We start from the raw sequence: 20223 nt of genomic DNA on the forward strand, positions 1-20223 counted from the left end.
CAGATAAGCCTGACACCTGGTGGGTCCTGGCAGCTCACCCCACATCAGCACAACCTGCTTCCCCTAGGACAAGAAGGGACTGTGGGGGAAGCAGCAGCAGTGGGACGAAGTCCCACTGAGGACTTCGAGGGACACGTACTCTCACACGAAACAAAAAAAAAGAGTGTTGGAAGGGGGAGAAGGCGGCGGAGGAGGGAAGGGCGGCAGAGGGGATGGCCCGGGAAGGGACGGGGCAGGGTTCCCACGGGGTACCCGAGGCGAGCGAGCCGGGAGGTGGGCAGGGGTGCGTGGGTGTGTGCGTGTCTGTGTGTGGGGCCGGGGCGGCAGGGCACGGCAGGACACGGCCGGGCAGGGCCGGGCAGGGCTGCGCGGGGCCGCAGGTGGTGCCGCCGCCCGCATCGGCTCTACCTGCCCTGGCGGGGGCCGCCGCCTCTCGCCGCCCCTCTGCTCCTCGCGTTCCCCCTCGCCAGTCCCCGCCTCGGCTGAGCGCCAGAGCTGGGGCTTGCCGTGTTTGTTTGTTCTTTCTTCCGCTCTGCCGATGTCTTGGGGGTCTGAGAAGGAGGAGGAGGAGGAGGAGGAGAAGGAGGAGGGCGGGGAGGGGGAGGGGACTGGGGCTTGGGAGACGGCGGTTCCTCGGCCTCTCTTATTGCCGCTGAGTTGCGCTCCTCTTCCTCAGGCTGCGAGCAGGAGCCGCCCGGGCGCTTCCCACTTCCCCGGCCGGCCGGCAGTCCCTGCTGCGGCAGCGCACTCGCTCGCTCGCCTCCCGCCGGGGCAGGTGAGTGCGGGCACGGCCGGGCACCGCCGGGCACCGCGCCCCGGGGCTCCGCGGCTCCGGCTCCGGCCCCGCGGGAGCCGCGGCCGCTGGAGAGCGGCGCAGGCAGGGGGGAAGCAGTTTGCCAAACTCCAGCGCCCGGCTGGTCTCCGCTCACTGCCCCTTTCCCTTCCTTATCTCCTCTCCGCAGAGCACCCTTGCCCAGCAGAGCGCTCCCGAGGTGTCGGCAGCCGCCAGTATTTTTTTATCTGTCTTGTTTGTGTGTTTGTTGGGTTTTGTTTTCGTTATTTTTTCCCTCGTTTTCATTTGGCTTTCTAGTCTCGCTGGGAATGGCAGGGGCAGCGGCGCCTGGAGAAGGAACAAGTGTGGGGAAAGGGAGAGGGAGCCGGAGCTAAATGACAGGATGCGGGCGGCTTGAGGCACAGAGAGAAGCCAGCCTCCTTCTGTCCCCGAGGCTGCCCCTGCGGACCGTGCTTTCTGCTCCTCACTCCGGCTGGAGGATTTAAAGAAGAGTTGTGCGTGGAAGGCATTTTTATTTTTTTTTTCCTCCTTTCCCTGCTGTCGGAAGGGAAAATGGATTGGGGACTTCTCCTACACTGTGCAGCCCTCACCTTCACCCTCGCCAGGGCTCTGCGGAGCGGTGAGTGCCACGGGGGACGCTGGGTGTCCGCTCGGGCGGCGGCGGGGCCGGGCTCCGGGCTGCCGGCGCGGGGGGTGGGACCGGCACCGACACAAACCCGGCTGGGGGAACTTTCTGCCGGAGGAGGGATGCGGCGCAGTCCTCGTCTGAGGGTCGCCCTCCCCGTCATTGCTTTCCGACTTTATTTTCTGCTTTTTTGGGTTATTGTATAAAGCAGGCTGCTCATTCTCGCTAGGTAGGACAGCCAATTATCTTGATAATGTCCCGTCCCATAGGCCATTAAACGCCTCTCCTTCGATATCTGAAAGATAATGAACACCTTAAAGGGAAGGCTCTCTTCCCCTCCCGCCCTTTCTGTTTTCCAAAGCGTAAAATTTTAGATCATGCCTCCTACTAGCTGCGTGTGTACCTGCGAATAGTCTTCACACAGAGAACTCTCTAGAGTACCCCTTTCCCAAGTCTGCAGTTTACATGCAACTTACACTGTGCCAAGAGAGGAGCCGAGCTTCTCTGTGAAGGCTCTAGACAGCCTTCCAAGAGGAGAAATCCCATAACAAATGAGTGGTGTGGCTAGTTTACTGTCAGGCAATCCTTGAAAACACAACTAATTAAAAGCGGCGTGCTCCTCCTTCCCCGAACAATGCCAGGGCACTGTGAATGTTCCACTGCATGATGCATTTTTAAAGATGGTCTAATTGTGGGACTGCCTGACATTTAGCTCTTGCACATGAAACAGTTAATGTGAATCTTCCTTTCCTGACAAATCCTGAGCAATTATTATTAACTAATTATCAAATATTTACTTTTGCCTGACTGGGTTTTCAATCAGAGTAATTAAAAGAAGAGAGCAGCCTCCACTTACACTGGTATATTGTTTTAATAAGGGACTGCAAGTGGAGTGTCAAGCAAGAGTATTAAAATCACATGTTTTATGATAGAAGTTAATCTGTTTCCCAATGTGTTTTGAGGAGGCTGCTTAGTTTAATCAGGATGAGCTTCTTCCTCCAGTGCTGTGGCACAGGAGCAAAGGTGCTAGAGGGGTGCACCAAGCCAGATGTGGGGATGCTCCGAGAGGTGCACTTTGCTCATCCCCCCAGCCCAGCTCGGGGTGTGGACAGCTGCCTCCCACATAGACCCATACTGCCACCCTGTACCTCTGAGGGACAGAAGGGGCCACCCCTGTGCTCTTGTTGATCATTTCTCCCAGTGAAGAGGAGGAGAGCGGGTTGCTGGGCAGAAGCCTCCACCACGAGTGGTTAACGTGGTGGTCCTGCTGGAGTCACCAAGGCCATTAACCTCCTCTGCAACCTACCAGACCTACTAATGCCACCTTCACCTACATGCAGTATTAGTGTCCACTAAATTAATTCATTAACCTTATTTGGAACTAATGGTCCAAAGTCATTAGAAACTGCTCTTCTTAATCAAGTGTGAGAGAGATTGCACAGAGCCAAGGAGTCTAGCAGACCGCGTTATCTTATTACACTGTCACTTTCCCAGAAGTCGCAGATTAAGGAGCGCTGGTGGTAGTGAGTCCACCTCAGCGTCCTCTGAAGTGACTCTGTCAAGTGACTAGAAGCAGCACTGCTTTATTTCAAGCATTTAACAAATGCCAGACCCTGCCATGTTTGCAGGGCTGGAGTGGGCTTAATGAGACAAGATCACTTTCCCAGTATGCTCACACAGGGAGGAAAAGGCAAGATTCCCTGAGAGCCCCAGACAGCGGATTAGCAAGATCACCAGTGACAGCTTTTGAGCTTTAAGCACCAATGCCTTTTGTTCTGGTCAGGAGAAAACAGCCTGTTTGCAAAGGCACGGCAGAAATATAATAAGATAACCTTTCCCAGTGACATGCTTGGAAGTATCTGGGTTTTGACCATACATCTGAGTACCTGTCAATCCCTTCTCTCCTAATTTATGGCAAATAATTTCTATAAAGAGTGTTGCTTTATGCATTTTTGATGTGCGCTTCCTCATTCATTTCCATTTGACCTGTTTTTTTCCTACAATAAAATCCTGTATATTTATAAATTCATGCTGAGAGCAAGGATTGCCATTTTGCTTTCACAGGGAATGTATTAGATAGAGCACTGCAGCCTGTATATACCATTATTGAGATATAGTGATATATAGTCTTGCTCTAGTGGGGACATTCTTCCTTTCCATAGTTTACTGTCATGTTTTATTGCTCAAAATTAAACAACCAACACTTGGAAAAAGTTTTTCCTACCTGAAGATCCACAGAAAGAAATCCATAGTAGTAAAAAAAGTGATAACACAAACCTGCACTGGACAGTGAAGTGAGTGACTGTGTAGGTTGGATTTTTTGGTCCCTTTTTTTGGTCTATAAACCTTAAAATGCAACCCTGACAATGCTGACCAAAGGAGCAAGATGCAGCATACCACATTTCAGCATCACACTTTGTGATTTTAGAAACTTCTGCAACTATTTTGCTATTAGAAATAAATCTTTGTTGTTGTTCAGGGGAGGAAGAAATGAAGGGAAGAGGAAGGGAGGTTGTTCTGCTCCATTACTTTGATGCAGTCTCCAAGCATGAACAAACGTCCTTGAAAGAGTAAATAGCGGATGATTTCTGCTTCACTAGAGCTACTTTGTTCTCTTCTATCCTGGGTTTGAAGAGCACAGATAGTTTCAACCTGCCTAGATTTATGGACTGATAAAACAAAGGGAGGGTGTCCTGCGAATGAGCTTGGATCCACCAATACAATCCCAATGGTTGGTGACACAGACCAGACTCATCCCATAGCTGGGTAGGGGGTCAAATGGCATCTCTTAACATCTACCAGCTTTTCTTGGAACTTTGTACTTACGATGAGTATAGCTTTTGGAGTTAGTTGTGTCCCATCAGGACGCAAGGTCTTAACACTGTAAGGGGTACTGTTGGAGTAGAGGGCTTTTTAAAAGGATACTGTTTAGAAATTGGGATTCCTTCTGCTATCTGCTGCCTGTCCAGCCACTGAGTTTAAGGAATGAGGGATGAAGACGGAGTCCTCTTCCCTCTGGCAGAAAGTAGCCCAGCTGCCTTTAAAAGCAGGAGGATGCTAAGTTAGCCTGAAGAAGGCTGCGGGCCGCAGCGTTCCCACGGCAGTCTGCTGCGGGCCGCGCCCGGATGCTTGCCGGGGGCACTGAGACTAGCCCATGTGTTCGCTTCCCCTGCAGACAAATGTGGCGACACGATCAAAATTTTAAGCCCCGGGTACCTGACGTCTCCCGGCTACCCGCAGTCCTACCACCCCAGCCAGAAGTGCGAGTGGCTGATCCAGGCGCCGGAGCCCTACCAGCGCATCATGATCAACTTCAACCCGCACTTCGACCTGGAGGACCGCGACTGCAAGTGAGTGAGCGGGAGAGCGGGATGGCGCTGCGGAGCGCCACGGCGACACCTGCCGGCCGCCGCGGGCAGCTCGGGGGCAGCTCCGGGAAGCTCCGCGGGCAGCTCCGCGGGCAGCTTGAGGGCTCCGCGGGCAGCTCGGGGGCAGCTCCGTGGGCAGTTTGGGGGAAGCTCGGGGTCAGCTCCGGGAAGCTCCGCGGGCAGCTCCGCGGGCAGCTCCGGGCCGGGCGAGCGGGGGAGGGAGCTGTGCGTGTGTAAGTCTCTGTGTGTGTAAGTGTCTGTGTGTGCATGTCTCTCTGTGTGTATGTCTCTGTGTGTGTAAGTCTCTGTGTGTGTATGTCTCTGCGTGTCTAAGTCTCTGTATGTGTATGTCTCTGTGTGTGTAAGTCTCTGTGTGTCTAAGTCTCTCTGTGTGTAAGTCTCTGTGTGTGTATGTCCCTGTGTGTGTATGTCTCTGTGTGTGTAAGTCTCTGTGTGTGTATGTCCCTGTGTGTGTATGTCTCTGTGTGTGTATGTCTCTGTGTGTGTATTTCGCTGTGTGTGCAAGTCTCTGTGTGTGTAAGTCTCTGTGTGTGTATGTCTCTGTATGTGTATGTCTCTGTGTGTCTAAGTCTCTGTGTGTCTAAGTCTCTGTGTGTCTAAGTCTCTGTGTGTCTATGTCTCTGTGTGTGTAAGTCTCTGTGTGTGTAAGTCTCTGTGTGTGTATGTCTCTGTGTGTGTGTGTGTCTCTGTGTGTGTGTGTCTCTGTGTGTGTAAGTCTCTGTGTGTGTCTCTGTGTGTGTAAGTCTCTGTGTGTGTATGTCTCTGTGTGTGTAAGTCTCTGTGTGTGTGTGTGTGTGTGCGTGTGCGTGTTCAAAGTGCCTTCACAGCTTTCTGAGGTTTGCACGCCGCTCCTGAGCTGTGCCCGCCCGGTGCGCTGCGAGAGGGGTGCGGCGGTGATGCGCGGAGTGGGGGTGCGGTTGTGGTGGGCACCGTTTGCTGGCCCGCTTGTTTTTGTAGTCTCTTGTTTGAGTTTGAATTTGAAAAAGGAACTCCTTTTCCTTTTGTACCCGCACGACTACAAACAGCCCATGGAAGAGACAGGCCATTTATAAATTGGCAAGTCTTCTTAACGCGGTTAGTCTGGCATTTACCCTCACCCTTCAAGGAGCAGTGGGCTGGAGAACTGATAGTGGTATTTCCTTCTTTCTCCCTTTGCTGCTGATTTATAGCCAGTAGCTTTTCCTTCCCCTCCTCCTGCTCTCCTGTAGTGCCCTGAGAGGAGAAAGGAGAGAGCTGAGCTCCCTTTGTCCCTTGTCCTTGCATTCCCTTTGACCACCCGTTCCAAAGTGAGAAGGAGAATCGGAACCTCCCAGAAGCTGTTCTCCACTTTTCCCCAAATCTGTAAATCTCACAGCTTGCACAAGGCAACATATGGTCAGATCATTCCCCTCTTCAACATGCCCTCTGAATTCAGCCAGCTTGTTGCACGAGGAAAATATTTTAGTGATTCATTATTTAAATATTTCTGGAGTATCATAGTTATTTAAATATTTCTTGTGTATCATAATTTTTTATCCCCTACTGATAACTGCAAGAGAGTTGCTGTTGATTAATGTAACCAGTCAAAATTTTCTCTGCATGTCAGAAAGATTAAACTCAATAGCCAGTGGTGTTTGGTATTTCATGGTAGTGTACAGGATTTGGTTCCACAAAATGATGCTCAGTTTATCAGGAGTGGTTCTGATGGACCATGAGATGAGAACGTTGGACTTAGGGAAAGAGGGCAACTGTATTCAAGCAATTAATTTTTACTATGCATGTCTTTAACCTATTATTTAATAAATTGATTACTTAGATCACAATTATTGTTTTCTCTTGAAGTTTTTAATGATGCATTGTGGTACTTAGTTGCTTTTTTGTGGTATTTATAACCGCTATAGATAGCATTTCAATGACATAGTTGAGTGATAATGCAGGAAAACCCTGTGCTCATAAAACTAAACTTTGTGAAAATGAGGTTTTACTGTGGTGTTGGAGCTGCAGCTCATATTCACACCATATGTTCACACGCTGACTTCCTATTCTTTAATTTTTAATGTCTTGTACTCAGGCAATGGTTCACTTCTCTGTGTCTTCTTGATACAGGTTTTGCTTTCATTCTGTGGAACGCTGCTAATGCTTTAAAATATTTGTCAATCTTTGCCTCTTAGAGAGAAATTAGGAAATTAAATCAAGCATATTTCAGTGTCAAATCTTTTTTCTCCCTTGCTAGAATGCATGTTTTTCCAACTCTACAAAACCAACATGGTCTTTGGCAGCAGTAAAATGGTGTACAGCATACAAGTATTTGAAGAACAAGTAATCTTTGTGGCACAGTGTTGTGTTAAACAGTGCTAGACTGAGCTGAACTGGGTCCAGGGGATGGGCTGACTCCCTCCCTCTCTGTTGCTTCCTTCTCAGTGTTCATTGTCCACTCTCCCTGCTGCATTATTTCTGCCCCTGAAACGGAGCCCAAAGCAGCAATGAGATGGTAGTGGGTGGAAGGAAGTCTCTCAACAGGGTTGTTTGCATTGTGTTTGCAGTGTATGATGGTGATGACTTTACCATTATTTTGTCTGTGCTGAAACACTAATTTTCTAGGCTGTGCTAAATTACTCAGCTGCTACTTCATTTATATTGAAAATTGCTCTTTTTAACTTGAGAGGGATTGTATTTGTGGGGGGAAAAACCAAACAACAACCACAAAAAAAAAAAAAAAGCCTTAGGACCACAACAATTATTTCAGCAACAGGAATTTGTCAGCAATCTCCATGGTCTGAAATTTCAGCATCTACTTACAAAATTCACATTCCTTGTACTGAATATTGAATACAACAGGCGATTAATGCAATAAATGTATCACAAGATTTTTTTTGCTTTCCAGCTAAGTACATTTTGTTTCTCTAATATGCTTAGCTTATTAGAAACACAGTTTGCAATCTAGAAATATGTAATTTAGGTTACAGTCTAGTTTATTGAAAGGTTTAGCACTGGAAATTAATAACCACTTAAATATGAAATGCAGATAGAAAATGAGAGATAAGGGAATTCATGTCTGGGAACAAAAAATGTCCCATACAATTAGAGTAGACTAGAGAAGATTAGCTTGTTGGCCTAGCTCCCAAAATCCTCTTTATAATGCTGTTCATTGCAACTTGGACCTTAGTTAGCATTGAAAGCAACTTTAATAACAGAGACCCCCTGAGCACAGGAAGGGAAACATTTTGACTTTGGAAAGGTTACCTTCTTATTCTATAGTGAGAACAATAAAATCAAGAGGCTTTACCTAACTTAAAAAAATATTGCTCTATATAGAGGGCTAGATGTATTGAAATGTAAAACTGGTGAAAGGTCGATTCTCCGGGGAGAATCAAAAGCAGCACATTTAAGCACTAGCTAGTACTGAAGCTGTTCCCAGTTAGTCTCTTCATATGTTAGGGTTTGGAATTAATTTAAGAATATGCCCTTGATTTACCTATTTATTATGCTATGCTTTAATGAATAAGTATTTCTCAAATTACTGCTAATAAAATTCATATATGTATGTTTTTCTGACAATCAGAACCATTTGAGTTGTTTTAAATTTCAAGTAAACATGGTGAAAATTCCTTTTTCTCTGGAGGCATTCCAAAGGACTCAACTTTCACAGTTTTGAAGAATAAAGATACGCAAATAATTAAAAATATGTTCACACAAGCTAGGTTCATTTAATAAAGAATCTTCTAGACAGGACTACTGTAGCAGCATTATGGAAATACTGGGTTTCAACAGGAAATACACAAACATGTTGACCACAGATTGTTATCAAATACATATATATAATGAAAAAATTCACAGTGTCTTTTTAACATTTAACTCTAATGAGCGTTATGCCTCCTCTTCAGGAAGCCAAGAAACAGAAATTATGGTTGTACTTTAAGAGAAAAGTAGGGGTTTTTTGCCATTTGCCTTTTCTCAAGCAAGTCCCAATAATAAGCATGCATTCTTGGAGTCAGGAACATGTTTAAAATGAATAGAAGAGACAAAACATATGGCCACATATTAGTTAAAATGCTCCAGTGTTTGTTGCATGTGGTAAATGCTTTTCAGCGCTTAGTGCAGGCTGTACAAGTCTCGTGTTGCTGAAGTATCCTACTGTGTAAATGTAGCCATCTTGAATCTAGTAAAACTTTATACCTAGATAATAAACAAGAATGTCACTGATACAGTACTTTGAATTTATGGAACTTTTCCGGTTTCCCAGCAATGCACACTATCAGCATGATAATTTATAATGGTTTGTGACAAATGTTGCTGAGCAAAGAGGTGTGTGGTTACATTCAGATCAGATGTCATTATCTAGGGAGCAATAAAAATTTCACAGACACTAGGTTAAAAACATTAAGAAAATGAATGTGAAGCTTCAGAAGAAAAGGGCTTAAGAAAGGTGGAGGGTTGGGTAGAAAAAGCCCAACAGTGGTTTTCTTACTGACAAATTATTAACTTTGTTGCCAGACTTGACTGTATTGTTTTACAAGGTTTTCATAGATATACCACACAGCACTATTATTTTAATGGCCATCATTTATAGATGTAGTAAATAAATATCATTCTTGCTTAACACTTGTGGATTACATACAAATCTCTCAGAATGGAAAAATGGCCCATTTTGGAAACATTCAAGTTATAGGAGAGATGTCACAGATAATTACTCTTCATGTTGCATTTACTACAGATTAGTTACACAAATGAGAGCAGACCTGTATAGAAATTGTGGTCAGTTATAGAATACAGAGAAAAAAAATCAATGTTTGTTTAGATAGAAGAAAATGCCTCCTCCAGATCCTTGGGTAAGGAAGAAAGCATAGGTATCAGACCTACAGAGTGAAAGTATAGCTCCATATAACTCCCATAGACCTTAATGATGTTAGAAATTAATTCATCCATTTTACTTCTAAATAATGTCAATGGATTTATGCTACAAATCTGTAGGTATAACAAACTCAGACTGGTAAAATAAACAGGAGCAAGCGACATCACAGCTCAGCCTTCCTTTAGTTTCTGCATAGTTTAAGCTTTCATTTGCTTTTGTCTAAATCCTGGTTCCTATTCTTCCATGCAGCGAGGTCTGCTCTGTGCAGGCCTCGTGCCTTGTGTTTGTTCCTCTTGTGCAGGGGCGGTTCAAGCCCTTTGGGCTGAGCCCATGGAGTGAGAGTGCCCATGTCCTTGCTGCCCAGCTGCAGAACCACCCAGGAGCCATCCTGCTGGCTGCCCACTGAGCCTTCAGAAGGCTTCTGCCATCAGCTGCACACCACAGCTGCTTCTTGGCTGCCCCAGGGGCACCTGGAGCCTGGACAGGCTCCCTGCGCCCTGAGCTGCTCCCACAAACTGCCCCGAGGCGTTCTGGGCTCTGTGCAGCCCCACTGCCCATGGGAGCAGCGGGAACTTTGCCCTCCACTCCCGCAGAGCTGTCTCCCATCGTTCGTGATGCCTGTGGGGAAGGGTTCAGTGCAGGCCCTGTAGGATGGTTAATGACTCTATCAGCTGTTTGGATAGCAAATGTCAGTCAGAGCTTCCTAATTCCCTCTGCCCGGCCACCATGGGGCTGGGCAAGGCAGAGAGTGCCTGCAGCTGGCCAGGCAGGGTGAGCAGCACAGCAACAGAGCTGCTCAGGCCTGTGGAAGGCAGGGGTTGTGTTTTCCCACCACTGAGCAGAGAGGTCTGAAGGAGCCAAGGTCTCTGAGCTTTCCAACAGAAATATGGCTTGACTGGCTTGGCCCCATCAGCTAGCATCAGCACTGGCCTTTTAGTGGATTTCAGCAGGACAAGGTATCCAGGAGACATGGGACTGCCCCCTCCTCACTGCTGAGGGCAGCTGGAAGGATGCCCACATTCCCCTGCTTGCTCTGGACTGGATTCACTCATCCACCCAGCCCACCGTGGGCTGCACTGCCCGGGCAGAGGTGGGCAGTGACCTGGACATGTCTTTGTCAACGCCAGAGTGGGATGTGGGCACTGACACACTGGGAAGGCCATACCTTGGCTGAAGAGACATCATCTTATCCTTTTTGTCTCCCTCAAAAAATCTGTCCCTCAAGAGCTGTTTGGGGTTACCAAGAGATCTTTGGAAATACTAAAGGGATGAGGGGGGCCATCCTTCATTCTATTCCTAAAACAAGAAACAGGTGGTTTTGGCTTGAGATGAGCTGTTGCAGTACATTGGGGGCCATATGGCATCTCATGTTTCTGGGTGTGCTTTGAGGGCATTTCTCTGCTATACATATGAAGCATGGAAAGCTTTCTCAGGGAGTGCTCTGCTAGACCCGGACAGCCCTTCTGGAGACCTCTGCTGTTTTGTACCCTCCATATGGCTGCAGGAAATTTTCCTGTCAAGGAAAGGAATCAGCTCAGACCCTGTGCAGGATTAAGGAAGCAGAAAACACTCGTACCCCAAAAATTTTTCTTTAACTTGAAGACTTTGCATTATGAAAGTATACATAATGCCTCTTTGCCACAAGAAATATGTGGAAACATGTATTTGCACACACAGATGCAAGTATTTAAAGATAAAGATGTTGTTATTTTATTGTAGGGACCAAATGAGAGTTAAAAGAAGTTGTAAATCATATTATTTTCTGATTATACACTGTAATGAAACAATTCCTTTGGTTTTCATCCAAGCAGTTAACTCTTGTGAAAGTCTCTATTGTCAAACTGTTTAACAATTCTTTCTTTTAGAGTTAGTGGTTTGAGTTTGAGTTTGAGTTTTCTCAGGAAAAGGTATTAGGAAATCCATGGTCATAGCTAGAGAGTCTGTGCAGGGCTGTGTTCAGGGCTGAGGGGTGGGATGCAGAGCCTGGTGCTGCATTCTGTGTATGTGTGCATCCCCTGTCACAGCAAAGTCTTGATTTGAGTCTCAGTACAGCAGCACCTTAAAACTATAAAAACAGTCATATATGGATGTTTCTATTACTCTGAACACTTATCTGCGAGGAGAATTCTGTCTACATGTGCTACAACCAGATGCCCTTCAGACAGGAAAAATTTGAGGGTCAAATGTGGGTTCCCTTAAGCCTAATCCTTCATCCTTTCTGTGAACAGAGATAAACAATTTCAGAACAAAGGTCTAAGTCCTTTCTAAATTGAAACCCATTAGCTCCATGAAACTCTCAATATGTTTTCAGTCAACCCCACACTGCTCTTCTCTCCACCCTCCTCTCCTGTGCTAATCTAATTGAAACAAAAACCTGTGTTTGTTTCTGTTAGTTTCTTAGTTTCTTAATTATGGTTTATTGAAAGCTATAACATCAGATCATAATTTGATAGTTATGATATAGAGATCTTTTTACAGCTAATGTAAAACCAAATTAAATTATTTTCTTTTGCAGTGTTTCCAAAGAATTAAATTATATCTGAAAACTGGATGTACGTGCACTCATATGTATATGTCTAGGCTTATATATCACACCAAGCTGCTTGGATATAGGCATATTTTATGTACACCTCTTTAGGGATGTATGCATGTATTTATGTATACGTTATAGATTTCTTAGTTTATGTAGAAGTTCCTAAAGTAAATCTACTAATTAAAGAGCTAATACCCATCTTAAGGCTGATAATTAGGTATAAAGAGAAAAACAGACAGGATTAGTGTTCAGATCATGTTCCAAATGCCTCTTAATTGGGTGTTTGTAATCAACCCTGATTGCAAGAGGCAGTGGTTTGGCAGAATAAAGAATGAAAAAGGCATAGCCCTACTATTCTCCTGTTAGCTGACTTGGCCGTAGTATTTTAGGACAGGACTCAGTGTTAAAAAAGGTAATTTTGTCAGCCTTAGCAATCCTTATAAAACATCTAAAAAATATTTTCTAATGATATTTTTTCAAGCTATAACTCTCTCAAGCTAGAGAGTTATTTTTATCCATAATCTTAAAAATTGTTTTCAAGTGAACCACAGGAAAGACTTTGTTCTCCTGGCCTCTGTCCACCACTGACTTCGGAAATCGTGTCTGAGTTCACTGTGGGTTTTTCATTGCATTGACCTTGGTACTTTTCTCACCAAGCCACAGTTTTCCATCATAAAACCACACAGCTTGGTATAATGATTATTTCTTTATCCTGAGTAACCAAACAATTTTTTAAACAGGGTGACAGATTTCCCTCTTGCTCTGTGGGAAGCAAGCACCTGGCCACTTCCAAATAGACTTTTAATTAACTTCCTGAAGGAGATTTGAGAGAAGTTTAATAAGTCACCTGCCAACTTTTTGGGAGCATAGGTCATTTGCTATTCTGTAGGATTTCACAAAAATGTGAGAATAACCCCCTTCCGAAGTCCTAAACTTCCATGGAGGAAATTGATTTTCATGGGCAGTATCAAAGGTTTTTAAAAGTGTAACCTCAGAAATCAAATTTCTGATTGTTTCTCATGCATAAGGTACTGTGAAACACTATGATCCGCAGAGCTAGTTATGAACTGTGTGAACTTTACAATAATTTATTTAAATATGAGATTGTGCATATTTAAACTCATATTTAAGGATAATATAATTACAAGTATATTATGTAATGCCATAAAATGAAGAATTTAGATGGCTCAAAAGGACCATTGAGAAAATATCTCCATATGTGCAAGAGACACCCATTTAATGTGATGATTTCGCCCAGAAGAAACTATGCACATCCCAGAAGCTCAATAAGCAGCTGTTGTTCAGGAGAAACTGGGCAGTTGTCTGCTGCCTTCCACTCTGACGTGGAGTTGAGTGGCCACACGTCCCACGCCTCCCCTAAATCCAGATGGGCTGAGCCTCACGCTGAGTGAGAGCCTGGCTCAATCCCTTCCCTGTGCTCCCAGCACTGGGGCCCTTTGCACATTTGTGCTCTGGGCTGCTCTGTGCCCCCATGTGAAGACAGAGCCCATCAGAGCTGTGGTGTGGGAGTGGAATTGGAGCACCCCACTGCAAGTGGGGCACGACTGAGCTCACATCTCAGCCCTCCATTGGGGCTATGCCATTCTTTGAAAAAAATATACTGGTAGTCCTTTTCCTTTTTTTTTTTTTTTTTTTTTTCTTTATAACATTCTGTATTAAATTGAAAGTTGGTAACATAGAGAAAACTAGTGGTCTGTTCACACCAGAGTGATTATTCTGCCTCAAGCTTTGAGAAATGCTACCTCAAAGCCAAAGTTTTGCTCATTCAAATAAACAGTCACACTGAAGTCGATTAAAGCTGCAGACTAACTTGAGTAGGGCTAATGAGTAGGACATACATTTCTAGCACTACACAAATTAATAATCACTTTTTATAACAGTGGTTTTCAGATGTTTGCAGAGTAATTTACAGTACAGTAGAAGATTCAGCCTCCTACTTCATAGATCACCATGAATAGGTTATTAGTTCTTCTCCAGCTCTTAGGTCTTACTAGGGGAACAAATTCCTAAATGCGTGAGTAACAACCAAAGTTTGCCTTCTTATGCCAATCTGTCATTAAGCCAGACAACTTCTACTGACTTTCTTCTGATGTATTCATCTGTAACAAGGAACGCAGATCAGCAATTTAGAAAAGGTTTAGTTTGATCACCATGTAGAAATGCAGGCTACGCTGCCTATTTCCATAGTGATCACACCACTTTGCCAGATGCAAAATGAGAGGCTTATATCCCTCATGCTAAAAGCCCTTCTTAGAGGAAATCCTAGGCTGTCGCTTCATTTGAGTAGCTTTAGCTAAGTCTAGAAAAATATGCAAAGGTAGCTCTAAAATGAAAACTGTTTTTTTTTTCATGTTTCAAAGTCATCTCTATAATCTCTTTTGGAGACAGAGACATAAGATATATTAACATGGAAGGCATATGTTCTGATTGCTGAGTGTTTTTTGACATTCCCAGAAAACCCCTGGGACTTTGTGTCACAGTTCTGTAAACTTTATCTATTTGTATATTCATATCTGGGCCTAAATCCAAAACTTCTTTACATGCATTACAGCAGACAGTTTAGGTTCATCTTCTTGTGTTCCAGATGGCAAGCAGTAAAATCAGGTACACATTTTAACCACTCCACATAGTCTAATGCTCTAACACATTTCAAAAGTTTTCCAACGCATTCTTATTGCACATAGACTATAAAATGTACATATATAAAATAGATAAAGGACTATATTGAGCTGTGAAGCAAGTGAAGACAGCTCCACTGATGCCAGTAGAGCTGCACCTGCTAATAGCTCAAACACAAAATACCATAAGTATATTGTATTATGTTCCTTACTGGTTTCCATTTTCATTTATTCTCCACAGCTACACTAGATGATGGCCTTCCAACAGTATAATAGTCATCTTTATCTCATTTCTCTGACATAATTTTCAAGCTCCTTATTACTGTTGAACAGTGTAGCTAATAGTGCCCAAATTGCTTCTCATTCTTCTCATTATAGTAAGTCATTATTCAAGAAACCATCCTTTCCCACACAAATAGCTCTCCCCCAAACTAAACTTAAAACTTACTTCCAAGCACCAGTCTCACATTTGCCAATTAGACTCCTTTTACTGACTATTACATTTATACTTTGCACATTTTTACACTTTTTTTTACTAACTGTACCTGTGTATTCCTTGGAACTTTAATCTTTGTCTTCTAAGCCTAGTCTTCATGCACTAATTTTTAGATCAATTTAATGATTTCAATTAGGGTTTGTTTTTTTTTGTGTATAGTTAAAACAATTCATCATGCACTGGGGGATACATATCTTCTAGTATAGAGGTGTCTAATAGTATTTTCACAGAACAAACCTTGCTAATGTCAACAGTTTGCAGCAAAGACTGTACTGCTCTTTCTTGGAAGGTTTCTAAACTGGTGAAGATATAGTGCCTGTAAAAACAATGTACAAACCTACTTCTGTGTGATATAACTAGTGGTGTGACATAACTAGGTATGTCACTAGTCACCAAGGCTAGTAGAGTATTTGGGATCCTGTATTGGCTACATTTCTCAGCAAAAGTTAATTGGATTGCCTTACTGATTGCAAGGTGCAAATTGCAATGTAGAGGTAGATGTGCACATTGAGGGCCTTCCTGACACATCCATTCTCTCACAGCTTTTAGTCTTCAAACAAAAGCTTAGCCAAAGTGTCTAAGTTAAGCAGGTTCTCTGCCTGCTGTAACTTATGCTTTCCAGGAAGGGTTTTTTTGAACTTGTGTTACTAGGCAGCTACATAAATTACTGTGGTATGACCTTCAAGCACCTGACTTACTTCATGGAAATTATCCATATGCACACTCTCACCCTGTGATCTTTTATATGGCATGCAAGTTTCTTAGTTGTTCCTCCCCCATACCTGAAATTACAAAGTAAAAACATGCTCATAGGTGTAACCACAGCTCATCTGATGCTCTGAAATCAAACTCTGAGTACTCTGAAAATAAATATCTGATCACCAGGTGTCTTTTGCATGTCCCCATATGCTCAGCATAGAAAAGAAAATAAATCCTTCCTTTCAACATCCCAGCTTCAGCTCTTTCTCATCTGAGAGACACCAGATAATTTTGATTTAAATATGTAAAGAAAGAAAGCTGTTTTTCATGGACTATATTCCTAATTTGTTTAAAGATCATTCTACTGAACTTAGTAGAACCCCAGTGATTTATATTAGCTGAGTGAGGAGCTAACTCTACACTTCCACAGCTCCCTAGAAATTCTCAAAAGAAAGGTCAGTATTGTAGCTGAACAAATGTTAACTCAGAGTGAAGGCAGTTAAAGTTTTGCCCTTCATCAGGATTGCACTTTAATACTTAGGCCAAATGGGTAGGAGCTTCTTAAAAGTAGATGAAACAAAGGCAAAAGTAATTCTGTATGTGTACAAAACTCTCTTTCCACTGACATCTTTAAAGAAATGCACAGGATTGGATGCTGTGGTACTTTGGCTCTTTATAGTGATAACTCTCTCCTACTGCTTGATCTTGGGACAGTCAATCATATTTGTGCCTTTATTTCCTTAGAGAGCATAATACTTCTCTGGTTTTCAAATATCTGAGGTTGTGCTTATTAGTGTTTGCAAAACCCTTAGAGACTTCTGGTGGAAATGTAGAGCAGTATAATAATAATTTTCCATTGTTTTGTGCTGTTCATCTTCTAGCTGCTATTTTTTTTAACAATATACTGCTATGTAAAAATGCATGTGGCAATCTCTAACGTTCAGAGAAAAGTGTTATCCAAACAAAAATAAAGCATAGGGTTCATGCTCACAAGAGACACATTATCTGTGATGAGGAGAATCTGTAACAGACATGGCACTAAGTCAAAACCGTGCAGCAAACAGCATCCAAATGCAAGCAATTTCAGATGTGTGCATATTGCCAGTACAGAACAGGCCATTCTGCAAATGCAGAGTCCCCCAAGGAGCAGTGAACCTCACAGCAGCAGCACTAATGGCTGTCTTCTCATGTGCAGCGGGGAAAGCAGCACTTTAGAGCCATCTTGGGCAGCTGTTAAGTTATTCATTCTTAACTTACTTCTATAAAGCTGCTATTGGGTGGAAGCAGATGACACGGAAGATTTTGGACCTGTTCTGTCTGCTCTGGGGGGAGAATTCCCCATTTTTGCACACAGAGTTAAATTCTGACTTCCTCCAAGTCAATGACACAATTTCTCCCCAGTCTTGCTTCAACTGAAAAAAAATTATTTTAGGCCCCAGAAAACCTTTTTTGAAGAGCACTTTAGTGGTGCCAGTGCCTCTTGTAGGATTTTGCTCAGTTTGGACATTATTTTCCTTTCAATGCATACTATTCAAAGGCATTTGTACTGCTAGAACAATAATGAAATAAAATCAAAAAACACCCAGTCACAAACAAAGCCAAAAAACACCCCAAAACCATTTTCTGTTAGAGTACATGTAATGCACGAGGTACTGTGCTGGTCATCTGCCTCATTTCTTAACTTCATTTCAGAACATTTTAAGCTGGTTTATGATTTGCTTGCTCCACCTGATGCCTTGTCCTTCCCTATCTCCTCTCTACAGCTGATGTGAAAACTCAGACTCTCCTCAGTAAAACACAGCAGTTCCCTTTACCAGTTTTGTCCACTCCAAATTTTCAATATCATAAGTCAGACCTAAAAAAATTGCAAAACTATAAATATCTGTGTATCTCAAAACTTACTGCTGGTTCCTGTTTCATTTTTTATCAAGTACATTTTGTGTGCTTTTCTCTGCCATAAATGAGAAGTTTGGCAATACCATGATATCAACAGCTGATGCCTTAAAATATGCAACCAAATTTCATGCTACTCATGCTAAAAATGAGAGCTGGCATTAGATTCTTCCTAAAGTCACAATTTCCTGACGCTTTTGCCCTTCTCAGTCATCACCCTGAAACTCCCACTGAAGGGAAAATTTACAGAAGAAAAATAGAAACAAAAGGAAATGGAAGTGTTGATTTATATTGATTTCACTTCATGTCTATGTTTCTTCACCCTGTGATCTACATTTGATCACTTTATGATCAAAATTTGCAGAAGTCAAAATTCATCCCAGAAAAAAATACCTCTGATTTTACCATTCTTTTCTCTGAGAACACATGAAATAACATTAGGAGTCAAATTGTTATGGTGGCTACATATTTGCTTGGCTTCAAAGACGGATTACACCAATGACAAAAAATGTGATTGAAAGCCATTAAATACCAGGACAAGACTTTTGGCTCAGGAAGAACCTGATCTGCAAATTGCTGGCATGGTTGGTAGAAAGATCACACTGGCTGCATCAGGATCCTTTCCCTGTGCCACAGCTGTCCTCTGCCAGTCCTGCTTTCAATAAATTAGGTGCACTGACATGGAAGAAACTTGCCTATGCCATGTTCCTTCATGTGTTGTGCAGGTTTATGTTTGCAGTGGATTGTTCTCATTCAGATATTACACAAAAATGTGGTGCAAAGCAGCTAAGACTGACATTAAGGGGCCCATCCTGCACTTAACTATACCAATTTTTTTGTCAGCATGTTTCTAGTGAAGTAAATGAAGTTGTGGCCAACCACTTTGAATTTCCTTAATGGGTTTGGATCCTTCCCTGCTGCAGTTACAGGGGTAACTGCAGTGGGTCTAATCTGATGTGCACAAGCTGGGAAGTGGATGCATAGCTCTAAACTCAGGGGTTGTTCTGAAGACAAAACTAATTTTTGAAGCATTTTTATAAACTCAAGGAAATCTTAATGTCTTTATTCTGTTATTGCTTTACAATAATAATCCCAAACTGGCCTGGGAGCCATTAGTCAGTGAGCACTGGCCCCTTGGAAGGTTTCAACTTGTCAAGTTTAGCCATTTTTTGAATGCACAGAGGAAGTCATTAAGGCACATCAGGCTGCTGATTGCTATTAAACTCTGCAGAGACTTCTGTGCAAAAATCAATGCCATAACAGGGCTACAGGAATCTAAGAGGTGGGAAAAGCATTTCTTTACCCTCTGGTAACTCAAAAATGGATTAATAGACTTCATGAAACTTAAAAAAAAAAATATCACCTATAATCTAGGGGCCAAATGTAAACCTTTGTGACAAAGTAATACAGCTCAGAAAGCTCCAAACATGTGAAAATGGGTTTATAATGGAACTGTCACTGCTATAACCTCAATTGTATGTTTCTGTGCTGGGGAAATCTCACACATCTGCACATCTACACATGCACGTGCTTATTTATTGTATCCCAAGGAACACCTTTTTTTGCTGTACTGCCACTAAGGAACCCAGAGGGAAAATGCTTTTTTAGTAAGGTATGATCTTAGAAAGCTTTTGGCAGGAGGGTACTATAAGAATTTTCCAGATGAATTCCATCTCAGGATCAGAGAAAGTGTTATTTAGATGACTGGCTGGTTTTGACTGGAGTGGGGGGAACTGCACTGAAAAATACCACATGGTTGCAACATTTGCTATCAGTTGAAGACTTTTGTAGGAAACATCTTTATGATGGGAAAAACTAGTTTAAATCCCATTGGAAAGCTTTATTGTAAACAAGTATTGTATAAACCCAGCAAAGTCCATTGTCTGACTCTGGAATGTCTTAAATTCCAACTGTCCGGTTCTCTTCCCCCACAAAGCAAAAGGGAAGCATTCAATTCAATTTTTGTCATGAATTTCATTTGAATTTTGATAATAAAATGATGAAACATCTTTAGAATTTTATTTTTTATTATTAATCTTATATGAAAATAAAATTTTACTGAGTTGTACTAGATTTATTTCACCCATCCTAGGAACATTCAGGTTAGAAGGGACTAGGAGGTCACCTCATTCAACTTACTAATGAAAGAAATTGCATTTTATTCAATGCAAAAGATAAAATGAAGCAATCCATGTAAACTAACTGTTTATTTCCATATAAACAAAGATCTAATTATGGTGTTTCAGAACCTTTATTTCACTGACTATCCCAGCCTTTCTGCTTAAGTCAATACTAGTTTTTCCTCTAGCTATGGTTATTAATTTT

At 42.9% G+C, this 20223-nt stretch overlaps 1 protein-coding gene across 8 annotated transcripts in view; it reads left to right on the top strand.

Moving 5' to 3' along the window:
- Window positions 1-619: 619 nt before the first annotated feature.
- NRP1 (neuropilin 1) overlaps window positions 620-20223 on the top strand; it is a 114281-nt gene continuing 94677 nt past the window's right edge. For 5 of the 8 annotated variants that reach the window (XM_072925350.1, XM_072925352.1, XM_030264361.4 and 2 more), the window contains exons 1-3: window positions 636-775; window positions 963-1412; window positions 4594-4768. In XM_072925350.1, the coding sequence (XP_072781451.1) occupies window positions 4598-4768 (171 nt within the window). In that variant the 5' untranslated portion in view covers window positions 636-775; window positions 963-1412; window positions 4594-4597. Of the gene's footprint in view, window positions 776-962; window positions 1413-4593; window positions 4769-20223 lie in introns of all 8 variants that reach the window. The other 3 variants (XM_030264366.4, XM_030264364.4, XM_030264363.4) reach the window with 3 other exon arrangements.

This window comes from Taeniopygia guttata, chromosome 2 (genome assembly GCF_048771995.1).
Source record: "Taeniopygia guttata chromosome 2, bTaeGut7.mat, whole genome shotgun sequence".
Taxonomy (NCBI): Eukaryota; Metazoa; Chordata; class Aves; order Passeriformes; family Estrildidae; genus Taeniopygia; species Taeniopygia guttata.